General features: G+C 36.1%; 1 protein-coding gene across 1 annotated transcript in view; it reads left to right on the top strand.

Annotated features, from left to right (window-relative positions):
- The window catches only part of ROBO1 (roundabout guidance receptor 1), a gene marked incomplete at both ends in the record, with an annotated part of 508,695 nt that overhangs the window by 418,188 nt on the left and 67,593 nt on the right, over window positions 1-22,914 (top strand). The window contains 3 exons of the mRNA XM_079549537.1: window positions 270-390; window positions 5,987-6,125; window positions 7,374-7,501. Of these exons, the coding sequence (XP_079405663.1) occupies window positions 270-390; window positions 5,987-6,125; window positions 7,374-7,501 (388 nt within the window). The remainder of the gene's footprint in view (window positions 1-269; window positions 391-5,986; window positions 6,126-7,373; window positions 7,502-22,914) is intronic.

The raw sequence follows: 22,914 nt of genomic DNA, 5'->3' as shown, positions 1-22,914 counted from the left end.
AATAAGAGACCAACACTGCTCAAGATGTCACGTTTTCAAGGATAGATTTCTAGCTGCAGGCAACTTGAACAAAATACCTCATAGAGAGTACACATACATACACTCTCTTCCTGTCACTGACCACGTTAGATCCTTTTATTTAGTTTTCCCCTTGGCTTTTATTTATTATTTTCTTCCATATGTGCCTTGAACTTCAGTATTTTTCAAGTTAATAAATACTGTTAAATTGTTCATTCCTCTTATTTTCTATTATCCTTGATTTGTCCTAGATCAGAGGTGGAAAGCTTATGATCACATACACAAGAAAGAATGATGCTGGCAAGTATGTTTGTGTTGGAACAAACATGGTTGGAGAACGTGAAAGCGAAGTTGCAGAGCTCACTGTTTTAGGTAAGAACTCTTCTTTAAGACTGTGTTAATAAAAATATCCACATGTACGAAAATGTCCAACTTTGTTTTTCCTAGGAAGCCTTTAATTAAGAATTTTCAGTGTTTATCGTAGAATCGTAGAATCACCAAGTTTCGAAAAGACCTCCAAGACCATGTAGTACAACTGTCCGTCTACAACCAATATTTCCTCACTAAACTGTGTCCCTTAGTACCACATCTAAACATTTCTTGAACGTCTCCAGAGATAACAACTCAGCTACATCCCTGGATGTGCCTGACAATCTTTTTGGAGAATATTTTTCTTCTAATATCCAATGCTGTAAATAAACAAAAATGGCCCCAGTAATGAGCTCTGGGGTGCATCACTTATGACTGGCTGTCAAATGGATTTAACTCCAATTGCAGTAACCCTTTGGGCCTGTCCATCCAGGCACACTTTTACTCAGCAAACAGTGTATCTGTCCAAGCCACAAGTAGCCAGTTTCTCCAGGCAAAAGCTGTGGGACACTGTATCAGATTTAGCTTTGCTAACTCGAGCAAAACTACGTCCACAGCATTTCCTTTTTCTATTGAGCGGATCATTTTGTAACAAAACGTGTTTGGGCTGGTCAGTTAGGACCTGTCTTTCAGGAATCCACGCTCACTGTCCTGTACATGCCAGGTGATTGCACTCAGAATGATCTGTTTCCTGACCTTTCCTGGCACCAAGCTCAGACTGACAGGCCTGTAGTTCCCCAGATCCACTTTTCTGCCCTTCTTGTAGAATAGTATTACATTCACCAACTCTAGTCAACTGGGACATCCCCAATTAAAATGGGAGGGCTGGTGAAGTATTAAAGGTTTGGCAAGCACCTTCACCAACTCCTTCAGTACCCTTGGATAAATCCCATCCCTGTGGATTTGTAGATGTAGTAGGTTACTAACCATTTCCCCTTAGATTATTAAGGTCTCATGCTGATCTCTGTCTCTGTATTGCAGCTGAGTAGGCTGGATGCCCTGAGAAAAAACTGCTTTTACTAATAAAGACTGAGGCAAAGAAGACATGTAGTATCTCAGCCTTTCCTCATCTCTTGTCAGTATGTTTTCATTCACATCCAACAAAGGATGGAGATTCTCCTTAGTCCCTCTTTTAGTATTTATGTAATTATAAAAGCATTTTTATTGTCTTTTACTGGAGTGACAAGTTTAATTCTAGCTGGGTTTTGGGCCTACTAATTTCTTCCCTGCATAACCTCATGATGTTTTTGAAGTCTTCCTGAATTGCCTGCTTCTTCTTCCAAAGGTCATAAACTTCGTTATTTTTCTTTAGTTCCAGAAGAAACTCTCTGTTTAGACAGGTTGGTCTTCTTCCCACAAGCTTTTCTTTCAACATATGAGAATAGACTGCTCCAGTGCCTTCAAGATGTCATTCTTGAAGAATGTTTGGCCTCTGTGTACTGCTTTGTCCTTCAAAACTGCTTCCCAAGGGACCCTGTCAACCTGGTCCAAAATCAGCTCCTACAAAAGTCCAAAGTAGCAGTCCTGCTGACTGCAGAACTTCTTATTCAGGTTTAAGGTCTATCTTGTCAGTCTTACCACTGTCGTCTGTTTTCACTAATGTTTAGAAATATGATGCAAACAACTTGAAGTCTTGTTCAGAGTTTGTGAAGCAGTAATTTTCTTAATAAATTGAGCTTATCTGCCATTTTTAAGTTGTTGAGATGGAATATGCAGCAAGATAGTGTGATTACTTTTTAGAAGCTAAAGGCTTCATGTGATCCACCGTCTTGTTGCTCTGTTTTTTGTTGTTGTGGTTTTTTTAATACACCTTTAATATACCTTTGAAGCACTTTGGGAGGAAATTTATCATTAAGTAGCCTTTAGAAACTTCCAAGCAAAATCTAAGATTGAAAGAAAGTTGTGTTTATATGAGTAATCTGGGCTCTTAGTCAGCAGTATTGGTGAATCAGTCTGCTACTAACCAGAGAATCGCTATATGAACTGTTACATGTAATTTATGCTGGAAAATATTACTTTCTGAAAACTTATGAGAGGGACTCATCAGAGAGATCTTTCTTTCAATTTTACTCCATGTGGTTTTCTCTTCAAATATATTTCTGATATTCATCCTGAAAAATCTAGTGAGCATTTCTTTTAAAACAGGACAAGCTTTGACTGTCTTATCAAGTCAGACTTTAGATACGAGTCAAAAAGCATGAGAAGCATTATGACCTCATACATTAATATCTTCCAGCATCAGTCCTCTGTTTATAGTTTTTTCGTTATCTGGAAGTTGAAATTTTGCTTTTAGGTCTGCTTTAGATCAGAGGGAGGATTATAAGCCAGAGACTGTAATATTAGAAAGTTTCAAAGTGTTCCCTGCTAAGCTTTCCTTGTATTTACCAAATAATTGTCTGACAAAGATAGACACTCAAACTAGTATCACTGTAATTCCTTTTACCACTTGAATGACAGTATTATGAATAACCAAACAAAAGCTCTTGGACTATTCACTATAGGGAAGTGAACTAAGGAACAGTATGTCCTAGGGTTCAATTCTGTTCACCATTTTTATCAATGATCTGCATACAGAAGCAGAGTGCATCCTCAAACAAGTTCACTGATGATTCTAAACTGGGAGGTACTGTTGATTCCCTGGAGGGATGAGAGGCCTTGCAAAGGATTTTAAGTAGATTGGAGCCTTCAACAACGGCATGAAGTTCTTTAAAGGAAATTCTTAACTTGGGACAGAGTAATGCCTGCCACAGGCACAGTCTGGGCAATGAATGGATGGAGAGCAGCTCAATAGAAAGGGATTTGAGGGTGCTGGTGACAGCAGGCTCAGCGTGAGCTAGCAGTGCGCCCTGGCAGCCCAGAGTACAAACCACATTTTTGGGTTGTGTTAAAAAAGAGGCAATTCTCTTGTTGTGTTGAGCATTAATGTGGCCTCACCTTGAATATTGTGTATAGTTCTGGGCTCCACCATATAAAAAGAATGCTAAGGTCCTTGAGAGCATCCACAGGAGGACAGCCAAGCTTATAGCAGGGCTGAAGGCATGTTCATGAGGGGAGGCTGAGAACACTTGGACTGGCCAGTCTGGAGGAAAAGAAATTGAGGTGACCTTATTGTTTTTTGCAGCTGCCTAAGATGGGGATACAGAGGGAGGTGCAGGGCTCTGCACCTGGGAACCGATCATAGAGCGTGAGGGAAGGGCACGGTAGGCTCACACTGGACACTGGGATACATTTCTTTAATGTAAGGGTGGTTATACACTGGAACAGTTGTCCTAGAGAGATAGTTAATACCCAATGCCAATCAGTGTTCAAGAGACTTTTGCACAACACCCTCTCATTAGTGTGCATTAACTTCTGGTTAGCCTGGAAGTCCTGTAGAAATTAGGCAGTTGCACTCAATGGCCTTTGAAAGTCCCTTCCAACTGGACCTCTTCAGTGCAATCCTCAATAAATAAACTTAGAACGTTCAATGCGTTAAAAGAAAATAAAGATTAATATGCAGGCAAGGGTAATTGTAGAAATCTTCTGTGCTTCCTCACTTCAAATACATTACTCTGTTACCAATTCCTCTCTCAGAGGACAGAGCTAAGATATACAATATATGCTGAAATTGCATATTGCAGTCCTGAATCCCAACTTGAGATCGCAATCCTGAGTTGGGGTTGATAGGACTCTGAAGAGGAGGAAACTGTCTTCAGGTAAATATGTCCTAAGTACATAGAATTCAAATTGATCAGGCACACAGAATCTAATCTTTATTTTCAAGAGTTGTAGATGGAAACAATACAGAGTTCAGTGCACCTCCAGGTTGTTTTGGGGAGTCTTTTGTTTGTTTGTTTTTATTTGTTCGTTGTTTTTTGTTGGTTGGCTGGTTGTTTTTTTTCCCATTGCTCAGCAATCATATCCTTACCAGGTCAGTCCTTTTTATTTTACAAAATTAAGTTAAATATTTTTCCCTTAAGTGTTCTTACTATGATGCTTAATCTGGTACATTCAGATTACATTTTTATTGTACCTATAAAAAAGTAGATACATGTACGTATGTCTATAAATGTAGGGTTTTTTTGTTTGTTTGTTTTAATTTTTATTTACTGAATGTGAAACATGGCTTTAATTGACATCATGAACATCAGGTTGCTGTTTTAATATTGTTTGCCTAGCGTTATAAAGCAAAACAAAGGTAAGTTTTCTGTGAGACAGGTGTCCTGCTGGTCTGGACATCGTCCAGACTAATGGAAGTTCTTTTATAGGGTTTTGTGTTGCCTTTTCCAATTCAATCTTTTTAAAACCATTTATTAAGGCTTTATAATAATGAATTTCTAATGTTTTTGTCTGTATCATCAAAGTGATATTCATGAAGTATCATACTAGTCAAACCTAACACAAATGTCACTTTCTAAGAATATGAAGCTGTCTTTCCCCCTTCCTCGTTCTTTTGTACTCTTGTTAGAAATATGTAGTGTATTTTTTGAATATTTACAGTTCCTGATTATGCCAATGGCTTCATACTCTTCCAGTTTTAGTGGGCTGTATGTTGTACAAGTCTAAACACGTAGCTGTCTTCTCAACTCCCTTAACGTTTTCATCGCTTTATAGACAAAAAAGTTCATCTGCCTTAATCAGCAGAACATGCAAAGCAACTCCCGTTCTCTTATGGACATCCTGTTGTCATCTGATACTGCCTTTCCAGATGAGTAATTCCGGGAGTGTCCCAGTAGTTGTCAAAATGCTTTTCTTTCTTGTGCTTGTGCAAGCTTCACTGTCCCCCGGTGTAAAATTCTATGGATAGCACAGAATCATAAAGCTTTGGATCCTATTGTACATAGAAAAGTATATGGATTTCTTGCCTGGAATTTCTAGCTTCTAGAAGGGTTACCACAACAGCATGGTTTGTGCTGAAATTTCATTTTGTTTCAAGATATGGGAGAAAACTCTGCAAAATCTATATATCTGACTCTAATGATCCAGAACTGGGGTCACCTTTGTCCTACCGCTTATATCAGGAATAACAGCAATATTTGAGAACCAGAATAATACAGAAAAAATGGACTTTTGCTTACTTTATGTGTGTTCATGAGGGAAGAATATCTCTTTCTAAACTAGCTGTGGAAGTGCTTGCACCAAATTCTAGCTGCTGCGGACATGTGCAAGCATCCTCATAGAGATACTGTGCTGGGCATTACTTGGAATCTAGTGAGATAGTACTTAGTTTGTGCTCTCTGTCTGAAGCTCTGCAGCAGATGAGTAGTCATTTGTCTGAGACTTCAGAGCAGGTCCATTTCTTTCTAAGGATCTGTACTTAAACAGATTAGCTGTTTAAGTTGTGTTTTCTTTCAGTTACATTTAACATTATGATATAAAAGAAAAAAGACTGTGTTTGGATCCTGAGGTGAATAATGCTAGCTGTCTACATGGCTACAGATCTTGTCTGCTGGCTGAGCTCCTATCCTGAGGCTAGGTGGCAGAGGAACAGTGGTAGAATCTCCATTGGATTCATCCCACTGTTCTCATTGCTCTAATGAATTGAACTTAGGGAAAATCACAATTTCACAGGTCAGGCACAGAACTGCTGGACTAATCCTATTTTTTTTTCCCCTTTTAGAAAGACCATCTTTTGTGAAGAGACCAAGTAATTTGGCTGTAACTGTGGATGACAGCGCTGAGTTTAAATGTGAGGCAAGAGGTGACCCAGTCCCTACAGTAAGATGGAGGAAAGATGATGGGGAATTACCAAAAGCAAGGTGTGTGTAATATATAGAATTATCTTTCTGTTGATAATTAGTTTTGTACATGATGTAGCCATTTGACAGCTAGCAATAATTTTTCTTGAATTAAGACAGAATAAGACATTTCTAATTACTATGGAGCGCTAAATTTATAATTTATATTAAAACTTAATAACTACTTCTTCCAAAACTTCTGTTGTGACAGCACACAAATACAACAAAAAAGAACTCAGTTGAGTCAGTAATATCTGAAACAGATTAATTCTTCACCTGATAAGTCTTCTGTAATTATTAAAACTGATGGGGAACGTATAACAGATAAATTAGGTTACAACAACAAGAAGGATTGGAATTGCAATTGATGTGAAATGCAATATATTAATGTACCAAGCTGCCTTGATTATACCTGGTTTTGTTATTAAGAGTCTAATTTTTTTTTTCCTGTCTTTATTGCAATTCAGGCCAAAAAGTGAAATACCTTATTAAAAGGAAACATAGCTCTGGGATGTATTATTTATTTTCTTGAAATTCCCAGACATCACTTAAAAACCTGCTGGGGGGATAGTGGGTGGGAATTGAAGATGCAGAATTAGTTGTCATCCAAATTCAGATTCCTGTTAATCTAGTCTACAGCTTTAATAAAAGCTATTGCATTTTTAAGAGAAATGTCTACTTTTCATGAAGAGAAACACATTGACAGCATTGTGTACAGAGGAAGAAAAGGTGACGAAAGAAGAGAAAATGGTAAAAGGCCACATCGTTCTTTAAAAAAAATATTGAATGTGTTGTGATTTATCTCGAATTTTAAGTAATTCTTGTCTTCCCAAGGACAGTGTTTTCAAGCATATTAAAAAATAATAATTCTTCAATTCAGATGGAAAAATTATGGTGAAAATAAAAACTACTATTAAATTTACCTGTTAAAAGAATTCTAATACTTACAACGTTCTGCAGTAGAGCTCTTTACAATTGTATTACACCGATTCTAGTGATGTCATAGAAACTGACCTGTGTTGGAAATTAAATCATAGTCAGGTTTGCATATTTATAGATACATTTTGCTTTGAAAAGTTTATTTTTACATTCTCGATTCGTAACAATTCACAAATATTCATAGGGGAAATGGATGAATAAAAAAATTTAGTGGTAGAACACCTTGCTCTTAGCCTTTATAGAAATTGTACAGAGTTCTGCCTTAGTTTTCTGTTAGTTTTTAATTCTGTATCACTTACCTTAGTTATATATTACTATGTACATTTAAAGGTATGAAATCCGTGACGATCATACCCTGAAAATCCGGAAAGTTATAGCAGGAGACATGGGCTCGTATACTTGTGTAGCAGAAAATATGGTAGGAAAAGCTGAAGCATCGGCAACTCTAACAGTGCAAGGTAAGAATGTTTTGTCACGTATTGCTCTAACCTACAGTTAAGAGAAGTGGGTTTCATATACTGCAACTTCTTAGACTTGCTATAGGCAAACCAGTAGTGTTTGGGCACAACTCAAGTAACCATGTAAGCACAGTTGCTACTTATGTAGTATGTGCTATGCTGTGCTGTAAAAATGTATTACAAAAGTATAGTTTTAGTTTAAATTGTACTCTTAAGGAATAGGAGAATTTCAAATGCAGCATTTCTTGTAAGCAGTCTTCATGTTACTGGGATGAAGGATTGGGTGCATTCTGGATTTCAGTGTGATCAGAACTATGTTACTTACTATCTTTGGACCTGAAAAGCTAACAGAAAGAGTAAAACCAGTTTTGCCAAACTATTTTTTGCTTTAATTTTAGCTTCGGGTATCTACTGAACTTTTTCAATTAAATGTGGTAAAGAAGTGGTGAATGATAAATGTGTGTGTGTGTATCTTTTAGTACATTAACCCAGACCACTGGAATTTCTGTTGCTTTTTCATTATAAAAGCATAGCATAGCACTACTGTTTCTTTGTAAGATAAAATTCAGCGGAACTCAGTGAACTAATATGTATAAAAATTCTTCATTGCCTTTATATACACAATCCAGATGTTCACCATTCAGATAATCCTTCTCTTCCTTTCCTGGCTAGCAGACAGGCAATGATGTCATACTGAAGCTTTTTTTTTCTGCACGCCGATGGTCCTTCTATCCTTTTTTCTGTTCAGAGGGAATTAGTCATTATAGAGTTTTGGGGAAGTATAGGCTTAAAAGTATTTTATTTGGTAGCAGGCCTCTCTTTTGACACATTTACTGTAGCAGGAAAGGTCTTGTCCTTAGCCCTCTCTCCTTTTCCAGTAGAAACATTTGGTGTCCTTAACACCTGTAGCTGTTGGGAAAACACAGGAAGGAATTCTTTGGTTGAAGTTCCCATAAAACCAAGAATTTGGAGACATTGTCTTCCATTAGGCATCATGTTGATATATCAAAACTGACAACTTGTGTTTGCAAAATAATCAGCTTTTATGCTCAGCATTTTAAAATGAAAGATTAATGAGTAAGCAGTTTATTTAAAAGAAAAAGCCTGAATTATTTTTAACATGGCCATTTGTTCTGAAGATTGTGTCTTACATCGAATGTTAATCTTTTAGAGTGTTAGCATTAAGAAAAATCCTATTATAACTGATTGAGTGGTTACCTTTCAGGAAATAAGCTATCAGTAACCATAATCCCCCTTATTCCTATTTAAATAATATGCAAACACATTCTGTTAATTCCATTTGGGTCTATGGTACTACTCAGATAGGAAATGGCAAGTTTATAGCTGTTAGAAATATAGAATGAGATCTTCTGAGTTTTGATAATAAAACAGTACCTCTGAGGAATGGTTTTATAACCTAAGTTTTGCTTAAGCAAGATTCTTGAGTTATGTTTTTTTTTTTAAGTACTTATACAGTAGATATTTGCTTAGTAACAGCTTTACTCAGTGTATTGTCATAAGATAATTGGTTTCCCAATGTGAATGGATTGTTTTCTGATCCATTTTTCTTCACTAGTATGTCCATAGTATGAATTGATATGAGAAATCTTAATGGGTGAGGCCAATTTTTAGTTTTTAAGGCAGTAAATTATGATCAAAATCGATTTATTAGAGTGTCCAGGAGTCCTAAGTTTATGGAAGAAAGAAAAAAAAAAAAAAATTCCTCTATAAAACATTTATTTTCCATTAAAAAAAAATTCATTTTCCTGTTTTTCCTTCTCTTTCTCTTGCTTCTCCTTTCACAGTGTTCTTCTTGTTCTTTTCTGATCACACCTTTCCCTCCTCTGCTTTCTTGTTTAAGCCACATGTTTTTTCTGAAGGGTCAGCTAATTGGTCATACTACATCCAGAGAGGTAGATTTGGTCCCCTTGTTTCAGTGCTTAAGATGACCTTGATCTTATAGCTCATTGAGAAAAGCTTTTTTGTTGTTGTTGTTTCTCCAAGTTGTATTTTTTTTTTAGGCTGATTTAAGAAATGGAAATGACCCGTCTCATGAACATTCAGTAATTAGTTTGTGTTCTGTTGACTGAGGAATAATACAGAAGTTCAGAATTCTTTTATGCTGAATAGAGATATTTCCCTACATGTTTGTAAATAGAGAGCTGTGTTACAAATCACGGCCTCAAAAGTTGAATCTGCCACCTGTGTATGCTTTTTAAATTCAACAAAGGACAAAGAAAGTTGGTTGGTTTGTCTGTTTGCTGATGATGTTTTCATGCCAGATTGCCCTTCAAAGAAAGGAAGTGTAAGTGGTAACCCCAGAAGACGTGTCTGTTTTAGGAGAGGGGCAGTCATTGTCTGACATTGTCTATGCAGTCAAACTGCTGTCCTGAACTAAACATGACATAAAACAAAAAGTACTGTAAGCTGTGCACTTCAGGACACTTCTCAGGCCTTGGGATCGATCAGTGGCACTGCTAAAAAGATGATAGGTCCTGTGCTCGTCGTTTCTCAGGCCTCACATACTGATTGAATAGTATGTATTCTGCAGCCTGGGATTATCTAGGGTATTGAGAGGTGGAGATTGTAACACTGGCTAATTGAGATACCCAGGTGACAGGGATGTGTTGACAAGAGGTGATTAATAGTGAACCTGGTGTCTCACCAGGGAGTTAGCTGGAATCTAGCAGTACTTCAGAGTTAGCTGTAGCAGAATTGAACCTTTGGTTCATCACTGACCCCATTTGATCTAGCAGGCATTGGAGTACGGAGGACATGCCCTACAGTACATAGGGTACATACAGCTCCATACAAGTGTACGCTGCAGCATCTAAGCCAGGAACAAACTCTTCCTGTATCTGTGGACCAATAACTATCAGCTGAGATGATTAAACTGTACATATTGGGAGGCTAATGGTAGGAAATGCAGGAAGTCAAAGGAATATTTCCATTCCAGTGGCACCAGCGTCACAGGTTCTGGATATTGGAATCAGTATTTAATCAGTATTTCCAAGCATAAAGTTGCTGAATTTGGGGGATTATAAGTGTTCGCTCTCTCTGTGTGAGGTACAGCTGCTATATTTTTATTGTTATCTTTTATCTTTTTTTTTTTTTTTTTTTCTTTCAGTTTCACTACTAGTACTAAACCAAGTTTAGATTTCACTGTTGACATCAAAGTTTGAACCTCTCACTTAGGATTTTACTGTTGCAGCTTAAAAGTCTTTCCATTCTAAAAGTTCTTTGTCAAGTTATCTGTATTTTCTTCCTGGAAAATTAAATAGTTAAGCAAATGTAATCCTGCTGTTGTTTATATTCTCTTAAAATTAGAGAGCTGCAGTCCACTGTTTTCATTTGGTATCAATATGTAGTGCATATGTAAGGCATCCGTAGACACTGCTGAAAATACATGGAAGAGTTTCGTTCAGGAGATGATTAATTATTAAATACCTAAATCAATACAAGCTGCCAGGAAGTAGCCTGGAGTACAATACGTTTTATTTTACTGATCTGTAATAAGTAGCTGATGTGCTCCAGCAAAGGGAAATGATGGCCAAAAGTGTATCTCTGGATCCACTGGAGTAATGTCTAAGTCTCTAGCACTAAGAAAATCAGCTATATTTATTGTGCACGTATGTAATGTACATGCAGGATGCTTTTAATGTTTTCTTGGAGATCACTATGATGTGTTTTGCTTGGTTTTATGCCTTGAAGCAAGACTGTAGAAATGATAATACAATTTAACTGAATCCCGTTTTCTGAAGATAAACAAAATTACCAAGAATACATGCCTGTTCTAAAAAAGAATTCATTTTACCATTAGTGGAAATAGCAATAAGCCTTCTTCAAAAACATGCAAAATTCACATTTAATCATAGAAATGCTTTTAAGTTAATCTAGCAATGAAAAGTTCTACATAGTTTTTCCTGCTTTCACTTGCTTTTCTCCTATTTGAAGTACCTAACTAGGCTTTAAAAAAAAAAATCCATTTTAATAAGCCTGTAATTTATGCTGAAATGAAGTTTACTCTCTGAAACAACTTGAAATTATGATTCCAGTGGAATTCCTCTTATGCTGTTGGCCAAGGGACCACTGTAACAATGACAGCATAGTTGCTGGTCATCAGGAAGAACAGGTTACATAGGCCAGTTGGAGGGGTTTTCATATGTTAGTGTTTCTTCGTTGGTCACCAGTTGGTAGTAAACAGCAATCTTTAAAATTATGTTCTTTTTAGCTCGTTTGACTCAAACACTGAATGTGAAAGAACTAGTGATAGTTGTTTGTAGTGCCCTGTCTAAAACATATCTCCAAATGCTGGAGCAGTAACCGAACACTGAATTGTAAATGTTGTTCAAAGGCACTGAGCATATTCAATGCTATCAATTTGGCAGGAAGATAGAATTCCTGAGGAAATTAGTTTGGCAAATTCTTGTTTTGCAGTGGTGATCTTTGATATCAAAGTTGTTTCAGCTTATGATGTTATTAATGTTAAGGTCAACAGAAATTGCCTTACAGTGACAAGAACTTTCCATAAATGACTTCTGGCTGTGATTTTGTTGGGCTAGTCAACTGTCAGGGAATTTTAATTTGAAAAGGTGGCACATGCATCAGGTCTGGAATTTCCTCCACTTTCCACCCCTTTTTGTATAAAGTAGCTTCAAGGCACAATATAGAGACATCTATTTAATTAGGTTTCTGGGTAGGGCTAGGAAAAAACTACCCAGAATGAAAAGAAATAGGATTTGCTCTTTTATCTGTCAGATACCATATAAATGTTTCCACTGTGTCAGGCTTCTGGTACACATTATAAATTGGTGCAAATGTAATTGGTGTATAGGCATCTGAGTTGCATACGTTAAAGTAACAAAGAAAAAATCTGAATTTTTGTGATTTTTTTTTTTTTTTTTTTTTTTAACGCTGTTGTGGTATATGGTGGCTATTATGTGCTTCATCGAAGGCTTCACTGGGTTGTGGGTGGACTTAAACACTTGAATTTTAAAACAAGGATTTGGATTTGATTTAAAAAATCATACTTGTCTACTTGATCTCTCTTTATGCCACTTTTTCTCCTTTCTGAAAAACTTGGTTTTAAGCAATGCGCTCTTACATCCCCATGAAGGAGAAAGAAAGAATAATGACTGTCTTGTGAAGTTCAGGAGTTTTTAATTAATAAATTTCTGGCAGGATAAATGAGAGGAATCGTCTCTTGTGATTTGTATAGCTTAAAGGGATAGCCTTTTCCCCGTTAATTACTGCTGTAAACTATGACAGTACTTCAGATTCCTATCAATGATCTGAGGAGTCTGACTGCAATCTATTTCTGGTGAGAGATTATAAATCTTAGAAGTTAATCAGAGGGAAACGAGGAAACTATCTCAAGAAGAGATTAGTGCCCTGAAGGTTCTTGTTCTACTGATGCAAGTGATGAGCACTGAGATTCCTGAAGCATTTGTAAAACTCAGGGAAAAGGAACCAGTAAATATTTGAGTGAAATTTAAAAAAAAAAAAAAAAAAAAAAAAAAAAAAAAAAAAAACAGAGAGAGAGGGATTTATTGTTGCTTTAAATCCATGTGATGTATTTTGATAAATAACTGCTTTTGTGGTTTTTCTAGTTTATAACTAGAGTTTTTTTGTTTTTTTTTTTTTACATAGCATCCCATAACAATTAATGCAATTGCTTACAGGGAAGGGAAGTAATGCTTTACAACTTTAGAGAACCATAACTGCAGTTAAGTACTTTGAAACAAGAAGTTGGGACAAATGTTTCTGAGGAAGTAGAACAGGAGTCCAAATAATTTGGAGGGACATTACTGCAGAAATATGTTGAAGCTAGAGGCTTTCTCCTGTGGAAAGGATTTAATTGAGGCCCCATCTGGAGTACTGCCTCCAGGCTGGGCCCCCAGCACAGGGAAGATGTGGAGCTTTTCGAAAGGGTCCAGAGGAGGGCCATGAAGATGATCCAAGGGCTGGAACACCACTCATATGAAGACAGGCAGAAGGAGCTGGGTTTGTTCAGTCTGGAGAAGAGAAGCTTGCTTGGAGACCTCGTTGAGGCCTTCTGATATTTAAAGGGAGATTATAAACATGAGAGAAATCAGCTTTTTATGTGGCTAGTAGATAGTGTTAGGACAAGGGGGAATTATTTTAAGCTAATGGAGAAGAGACTTAGATTAGATGTCAGTGGGAAGTTTTTTACTGAGGGAGTGATGAGGTGCTGGATCAGGTTGCCCAGAGAGATTGTGGATGCCCCATCCATCCCTGGAGGTGTTTGAGGCCAGGTTGGATGGGGCCCTGGGCAACCTGATCTAGTGCTTGATCTAGTGGCTGGCAACCCTGCTGCAACCTTGAGGTCCCTTCCAATACAAGCCTTTCTCTGATTCTATGTTGCTATATCTTTTAAGCTTTCTTTGCAGAGAATTTAAAAAGGTAGGTTTGAATTAAAAAATTCAGAACTCAATTAAAACATAGCAAATACTTTTTTTTAGTGTTTGCAATTTCCTAAAGCTCATGGCTAAGAAAAACTAAATTGTTTTTGTATCAAGCTTCACTATTGTAGATTCTGTGACTGCTACTGTAAAGATAACATTTCAATAATTCTGTCATTACAATAGACAAAGTAGTATTTTACTGCAAGTTGTTGTGCTTAGGGATTTGGGGATTTATGTATAAAATTAAGTAGAGTGCATGGAATAATAACTTACTTTGGTTATTCATTAAATAATACTTCTTCTAAATGCTTATTCTGAAATAAATTTAGGCTTTATTAAATTATACTAAACATCTTCAAAAATGTAACACACTTTGGCTTTTTTTGTAACCAGTAAGTAATTTTGGTAAGGACTTACACAGTGATTATAATGCACTCCCTTATTTTTGTAATATTATGTGCATAATTAAAATCTGTCATCTCTGTGAATTAGTTCTTGACAAAAAATACTGACTTGTAACAGCAATGTGTTCAAACATTATTATGCTAAGCTGTCTTAGGCACTGTTTGTGTCTATGAATTATGTTTTGTTTGAACGCTAAAATAATTCATCGTTAGGTGCTGAATAACACTCAAGAACAAATATAGGTAATAAACTGTCTTGCAGTCTTTATGTGCAAGCTATGTTACCTGGTAGGCTTAGTATGAGGAGCTTACAGTGCAAGAAAAAAACATCTTAAACTGATAGACATCAAATACTCTTATGTTCTCAGTGGAAGAAAAATGCGCATTTCTTTTGTCCCAGTGACCACACATGAACTCCTATGGTTTGGGGTGATTTTTTCTTTTCATTTGATTATGGAATAGGGTGAGAGAAATAATAAAAGAAAAAAAAGGTCTGAGTGCACATCGCATTGTTTGCTGTCTCATCATAAATACCCACTGCTCTCTAAACACAGCTCTGGGGGGCATTTTTTCTTTTACATCTTTCAGTGGCATATAGGACTTGCATTTACTCAAACGGAACAGCTGCTCTCACTTTTGAAACAGTTAAGGTAGCACATTGATTCTTGGATCTCAGGACAGAGGAAAAAGCCAAGAGTTCTGCTGCAGTCCAGTCTTCCATCAGCAAGAGTTGATGGACTTCTCTGTACCTCTCCTTTGAGTTATTGGGTGCTCAAATTGTGTCATTTTCCCTCAAAGAGTGTAACTAACTGAAATAAAAATAGAACTCTGAACTTATTTGCTAATGTCCCTAGACAACCAAATCTGCAGCAGTACTTCATTTCACACTACTAGTAGTTTTGAAAGCATCGCAGTCTTTTGGCAAAGGTGAACCACTGATTCACTGTATGAGAAACAGACAGTAGATTTTTTTTTGTTTTTGCAGGTTGTATTTAATTCTCTCTGTAGCTTGTTCCCTTTTCAACATGCCTAACAGTAAAAATTACTAGTACCTATTGGTTGTTTCCATTGTATTGAGGTCTTAAATCTTGCAATTTTTTCTCTAATTAAAAATTAACGCATCCTGAATGCCTTGCACATAAAACATCAAAAAAGTAAGTTTGGATTTTAGCATCCCTTTTGTAGACTTGAGTTGCCTGTATGTGAGAGCGTGTTGTCCCATGTGAGAAGTCCAGATTCCTTTTGAAAAAGTATCTATTTCATTTGGCATACCTTACTGAGCATCACCTATAAAAAAATAACATTTTGTAGATATCAGAAGTTGCTTCACTGTGGAGGTTTATTGTCCTTCCATTTTTAGTGTGTGCGTAGAGTCCATTGATCAGAGGACTTGGATCATTTCTTGCAGATAGCTTTAACTTATTAGAAGATGGTCGCTATGGATTAAATACCTTTTTCAAAGAAGAAAACTGCTGTCATAAACAGCTTGGGGAAAAAAATCACGTTCCATTTCCTTTTCTGTTCTACTATCTTTTATTATAAGTTAAAAAAATGCAACAGAGAGCTAAGAATTCTTTAAATAGTATCCAGCCATCATATTCTTTTTGTACTTCTGCACAGCTTATTTAAAATATGTCTATCTCTTTTCACTCTTTTAAAAGGCTTTAGTATAAATATTTGTAGCCAAGACTACTTAGATTGCAGCAGTGCCTAGAATTACCTCCGTCCTTTCTAAACAGAGGGGAAGACAACTCTTATTCAAAAGGGAGCAACTGGGTAACAGGACTCCACAGTTTACTGCATTGCTCCGGTTTTAAAATGGATGGTATTAAGCCTCTCATAAGCGCTCCCACTAAATTGGGTTTAGTTTATATGATGTTTTAGGAAGAGTAAGAACAAGGTAGGGGGAAGAGAGAGTAGGAGAGGAACTTCTGGAAGGACTTAAATCTTTGCCCTCTCTCTGCATTCTACTCCCCATGTTTCAGAGCTCTCCTGTCACCTTGAGTTGCTGACTGCAGAGTTTATAAATGTTATAAACTGAGAGTATTGCATGAATTAACCAGAGAAGTGCTGCCTTTGAAAACCACACTGCAAAATCTCATTCCACATTTCTGATTTTATCATAGAAACCTTCATTGACTCCTGCAGAAAGAGAGACTATGAACTTTTTGATTTTGCATCAGCAAAATCAGTTGTAAATCAAAAAATCTTGTGTAAGTACATTGTGTGCCCAGATTTTTGCAATGGGTTTTTCTCAGACATGCACATGCACACACTCACTTGTGTAACCTCATTCATCTTGACTTTTTAAAGGTTTTTTTAGGGAACATTTGCTGTGAAGCAAATATTAATGTGATATAGTTTCACAATGGACAGAGCACTGGGTTTTACCATCTAGTTCAATCAATTTGAATTTGGAAGGAAAAAAAAAATCACCTCTTAGCCCAAATTCAATTTTAAAGGCTATATTTGTACTGATAGAACAAAGAAACAGTGCTTGCTTTTTTCTTCGTGAGACCTCTTTCTCTTAGCACGTGTTAGCTCTACTGAGTCCACAATCCCCTGCACTTTTTCTCTGGGTACCCAGCCATTAGGTGTAAGCCCTTGACCTCTGCTCAGTCTGAAAATATGTTCTGCTAGCCTGGTCAGAGTAAGCAGTGTGATGGTGTGGCTGCACAGGCTTCAGTGTCTGACTGTCTCATGGCTGCTATCATGGAGTGCAGCAGGTAAGCGTGAAGAGAAGTGCAACTGGCAGTCCGTAATGCCCAAGGGGTGGCATGGCCACGTCAGGCCTGCTGCCAGGTTATGCCCGGCACATAAGAGGTCTTCACTATTCTGCTTCAAGGGAATGTGAGTCAATTGCAAACGAGCAAACAGAAGGAAAGAAATGAATTTTTTAAAAAGCCTGTTGTGAAATATGTTGAGTAGCACAGTAGCTAATTGATTCTGAGATTTTAACTTTCTGTGCACTAAGCTGAAACTTTACTATGGGTTTCTGGATTTGGTTTCTGATTCTTCTATCATAAGTGTTTATCCTAATGCTCAACCAGCAGTCTTATTTTTTAATTTAATTCTCTTACCGTTATAGAAAATAATCTATTTCTCTTCCCCAGTTATTTTAGATTTTTATCTTCTCTTTGCTCATTTGAAGTTACAGTAGTCACTTGTTTGTATAAACTTAAAAAGTACTTATCTGAGACATCAGCAGCAACTCAAAGCAGAATTTTTCTAGTATCATAAATTTAATTAACTATGATCTCTTCTATTACTGGAGTTTGGAATTGCTAGTCATCACTTTTAATTTGGAACATCAAAAATACACGTGTAAACATTCTGCTTCAACTGAATGGGGTTGTGGCATACTTGGAGCCAGACTGTTAGACCTTTCCTCAGAAGTCTGTACTGCACTATATCACACATCATGCCCTGGGGCTACGTACTTTGAACGCATTCGTGGCAAGTATGGCTGTCCCAGTCAGGTCTTATAAAAAGGTGAATTTTAGCAGAAAATCCATGAATATATAATATATTTTATATCTGTATCTAGACTTCAAGAAGTGGCAGTTGTTAATACAAAGACTAATGAGGATGGAAAGGGATACACTCCAATTCTTTTGTATTGTGTCTGGTATTATTTTCCCATGTTTTTCACAGGTTGTAGCTAGGAGGCAGCTGAATGACAACATTTATATCTTTTTGAGAACAAGAGATTTTGAGCTTCGTTATTTCTCTGTGAGAAGTAATACTGCAAAGAAACTTGCATATCAAGGATAATGGGTTCTTCATATTGCTTTGATAAGAGCCTTACAATCACTGGAAAGGAAGGAGATGAAACGTCACATTGTCTTAATAATAGTTTTTGCAAAGCACTGATGTAAATTTCTGTTAGGTGTGTAGCAGGAAGGCATTCAGTGGACCTTGTTCAGATACTGATTCTCTGAGAATTTGTAACATTTTTTTGAAAGTAAAAGGTTTCATAGTTTAGCAGATTTAACAGTGAAACATATTCATGAGTAGACAAAGTTGGCAGCTTTTTAGCTATTTGTTGTTATTAGAAAAAGAATTGGAAAAGAAAATCTTCAGACTTTCTTAAATTTTTTTTTTTAAGAGTAACAGGACTCGGATCAGTATGTAAAGCATATACAAACACTTCCTCTGCATGTAACGCCAGTACCCAAACTTTCATTACTTTTCATATAGAGATTATAAACATCTGAGTTCAAAAAGGTTTCAGCCGTTCTGGAAAACTGCAGTGTTTCATTACAAATAATACAGCTAATATCTATCTCTGTTCTATTTCTATTACTTACTCTGGGGTTTCTCTTTTTACCATGTATAGTCTCATCCTGGCCAATCATGTCGTCAGTGCAAGCTACCCAAGCTCTTCCTCCCATCTCCTACCAGTTTGTTTCTACAGGCATATTCTACCACTGCTATTTTGTGTTTGAACTAGGATTAATTTATCACAAAATTAATTGAAAGTATTCCAAATATCATTGTGGCTGCATTTTCCTAGATTAATCGTATGCTTAAGGATTTAATTAGAGGATAAAGACTGCCTATTACCTTGATTATTGCATGTAATTATTGACCTGTAGATTGTGGTTGTTTGATTTCTCTGGTGTAGAATTATACAGTCTTGCTACCTTTTTTTAGCTTCTACATGCTGTAAAGGTGTAAAGTGGTTCTTGAATGCATAAAGATTTTTATTCAGATAATCAAAAAGGAAATACACTGAGCTTAAATTGAATGCATTAAGCTTATGTCAGCTGAATAGCAAGATACTGAGAACCTAGGAAGGTATTCATAAATAGTAATAAGTAATAACAGTACATAATGAGCATTTAATATGCAGAAAAAACACTGTTCAGTAATTATCTACCACGTTAATCCCTGAATTTCAAAAAGTATTTATTAGTATAAATGAATGAACATTTCTATCACTTTACTCTTTTTGAGGTAGATAATTCCTATTACAGCTTTTGGAGTGAGTTACTTGATTGTTGTAGATTGGTCTATATTGACTAAAAAGAAAAAAAAGGAGACAACTCTGTAATGTTTACTTCTAAATTCTAAGGAACTGATGAATTTTAGAGAAATTCTTCTTCAACATTTGATTTCACCTTTGTGAAAAGAATTAAAAAGAATTAGAAAATGTATTATTTGAAGATGAAGATCTTATGTTGAGGTCTCATACGTGCATACATCTTCTGCGGAAAGGCTAAGAAAATGGTTCGTACTCAGTTGAGAGGAGAGGTAGAACATAACAGCAGCCCCCAGTACCTGCAGGGAGATTGTCAGAGAAACAGAGCCAGGCTTTTCCCAACAGTGCGTGGTGCAAGGACAAGCGTCAGGTTGAAAGTTGAAGATGAAAACAGGGAGGTTCAGGCTTGATATAAGGAGAAAATTCTTTGCTAGGTGAGCAGTCAGGTAATAGAGAAAGTTGACTGACAAGTTATTCATTCTCAATTCATGGAAATTTTCAAGACCCTACTAAATCAAGCCCTGTGCAACTTGGTCTCACTCCACATCCCAGCACTGCTTGAGCAAAAGTTTGGAGTAGAAGCCTCTGGAGATTGTTTCTAACCTAAATATCCAGTGATCCTCCACTACTTCATTGATCAAATACATACTTGCTCCACTAACTGTACTTGTCTGTAGTTTGAGTCCTAAAACTACAAATTCCTATTCCTGAAATAACAGTAGTCCCAGTGAGGATGATAGAATTGCTGGCGAGAAAGACATTAGAATATCATGTCATAAGTTTGGAAACTGTTTTTCTTTTCTTTTTTATTCAATGACCAAGCATGTCTTTCCTGATAAACTTAACTTCAGTGAAATTATTTGAAAGGCAATAATATTATTCCTTTGGTATTTGTGGTTTCACATGCTATTGTCCCGACTTTACGAGCAAGCTATTCCCCTTACTGTCCTGTGAAAGCCATGCTAAACACATGGAAAATTAACTTTCTTAATATTTTAATATAGGTGTTGTCAAATAAAGTATGCTATAACAGAATAAAAATTACTTACTACTCAGTTTCAGTAACTTTAGGTATCGATAGTGTGTGTTTTTATATATATATATATATATGTATACACACACATATGCATATATATAAAATGAAAAAAGTAGTCTTTGTTGTAGCTGTTCCTGTTATTGTTGTTCTTTTCAACCACATCATTTCCCTCTGACAGAACTGTTGTAAATTTTTTTAAGAATGTTCACCCCTTGCAGAGGCCACAGATTTGCAACCAATGTGATGCCCTGTTTCTACAGAGATTTATTTTCATGTATCAGTATTCCCTGTTTTTACAGGTGGGCAAAAAAGGATATTTTCTCAATAAGATTATTTTTGACATACAATAACAACATCAGCTGGTGAAAAAAATAAAGTGGAAATTCAGAACTTAAAAGTTAATTTAATTTATAGAAATGTAATTGAGCAACCAAAAGAGATTTCTATCTGTGAGAAATTTCATGTGAGCTTTCAGAAGAAGGCTCAGGCAGCTTTGCTTTGCTGCCAGGAAAGCTTATCTTTTTTTTTTGCATTTATTGAGTAGTGGAAAATTGGTAATTGAGAGTGCAATCCTCTGTGCAGGAGTTACATCCCATTATGTCTCTTATCAGACTAGTCCATATAGAATATGAGCTGTGTTTTATGGAGAAACGTTTCTAATTCCAGAGCACATCAAACTGTAATTGCAACTTTAGTAGAGAGCTTTTCAGTTAAAAAGTGGTTACTGTGCCATATAAATACACGTGATGAAGAAGCTAGGAGCTCAGTCCTGGGGACAAGTATATTGCTTTTGGGAAGTCTTGTCTATCATTTCTTGGTCACCCCTCATATGAATTGTAGATTGGCCAGGACAGTCTGAGCAGAGTTTCTCTTGGAGAAAAAACGCTGATTTTCTCTTGGAGAAATACTGAACTCACACACTTTAGGATGGCTTACGATTCCTTTAAATTGTTGAATGAGATTTTTAAAGCACACTTCAGGATTCCTTAAATTAGAAATAATAACTTTGAAAAATGTGCATTTTGACTTCCTCTGTTTGGGACTGTGTCCTAAAAAAATGCCACTAATAACAGAAAAAAATAATTCTCTATTTGAGTAGGATTTTACACCTTTGGTTGCAGCTTCTTGACGTGATCCAGGTTTCAGCGTAATAGCTGATTCTCTTACACCTGGAGTCCTGTGTTTATTTGAACTGTAAGCCAGTATTCTACATGTCTAATGAATTTTGACAGAGTGGATATTATTGGTTTCCTCTGTACATTTTATCAGCGGATGATATATATACACTCAATATATAAGTGGAACAGTTGTTGTTTTACTCTCAACTTAAAGGGACCCAAGTGTTGAAAGGCTTATTTAATTTTATATTCTCTTTTGCCAGTATCTGTGTATATTTGAGTAATGCATTATTTTTACATTTTTTTATTTTGAATCTGCTCTTTCAACTAGTGATTTCTTGTTGGAACTTTTTTCAGGATTCTTTTTACAAGTGAAAATAGCCTCCCAATATCTTTGTCATTTACTATTAGATAATTTACCACTAGAAGATTTCTGTTGAGAAATAAAGTGCTTCATGACAGATCTCAACTTTTGAGTACTTAAATGAAATTGAGATTTTTAGTAGGAAAAGAAAGGTTAAGAATCATTTATAAATTAATTTCAGTTGTGGTTTACTTTGCATTTGCAATTTAATACTGAGCATTTTGACCTTGGTACAGCAATTTTATACTGAAAAGATTGGCATGGAGGGTAAATGCCTCAGCATCTTGTTAATTTTTGAGTGAGCTTCAGTTGTGATAGCTGTTAGCCTCAGAAAAGGATTTTGCATTTGTAGATGTTTCTATGCTTTAAAAGGGGTATAAATGTCAGTGTTCCATTTCAGCAATGTTGCAAATCAATGTTTACTGGATATTTCAAGTTAATTTTACCATGCAAAGAAATAATAATATATTTTAAAAAGAAGTTTTTCTCAGTGGTCCCACAAGAAATGGAAGGATCTGGAAAAGAGCCCAAGTTGTCTCACCATTATTTTAGTATGTTGCCTATTTTACTTTCCAGCCTGCTTTCAGTATGATTGAGAGATCTATTTAAAAATAAAATAGAAAATTTGTGATTCAGCATTTTTAACCTATTTTTCATGTAACAGAATATATGCATACTTTCTAAGGTCCTTACCAAAGGTCTTTTTCTTTTTCTTTTTTTTTTTAAATTTTGCGTTACTCTTTGCTTTGTTTCATGTCTATTCAATTTTATTTATTCCATGTTTTCTTTTTGTTTTGTTTTTGTTTTTAGTTGTGTCTGGTAAGTTGAAATTTTATTGGCCATCTTCTAATCATCGTATCACTGTGACGGGAACATCTCCCCTTCCCATCCATTCCCTTCCATGTCCTTCAACCAATCAACTCCCATCTTTTACTTGTTATTGACAAGAAACATCGCACAGAATAAATTCTGCATGAAGTATGGGTAACTTAATGACAAAGAGAAAGGTAATGGGTTGCTAACTTTTCTGTTTGTATGTGATATGGTGATTCCAGTCATAATGTCTTCTGTCATCAGTGCCT

Source organism: Tetrao urogallus (genome assembly GCF_951394365.1).
Source record: "Tetrao urogallus genome assembly, chromosome: 1".
NCBI classification, from domain to species: Eukaryota; Metazoa; Chordata; class Aves; order Galliformes; family Phasianidae; genus Tetrao; species Tetrao urogallus.
This window is presented reverse-complemented; position numbering and strand designations above follow the sequence as displayed.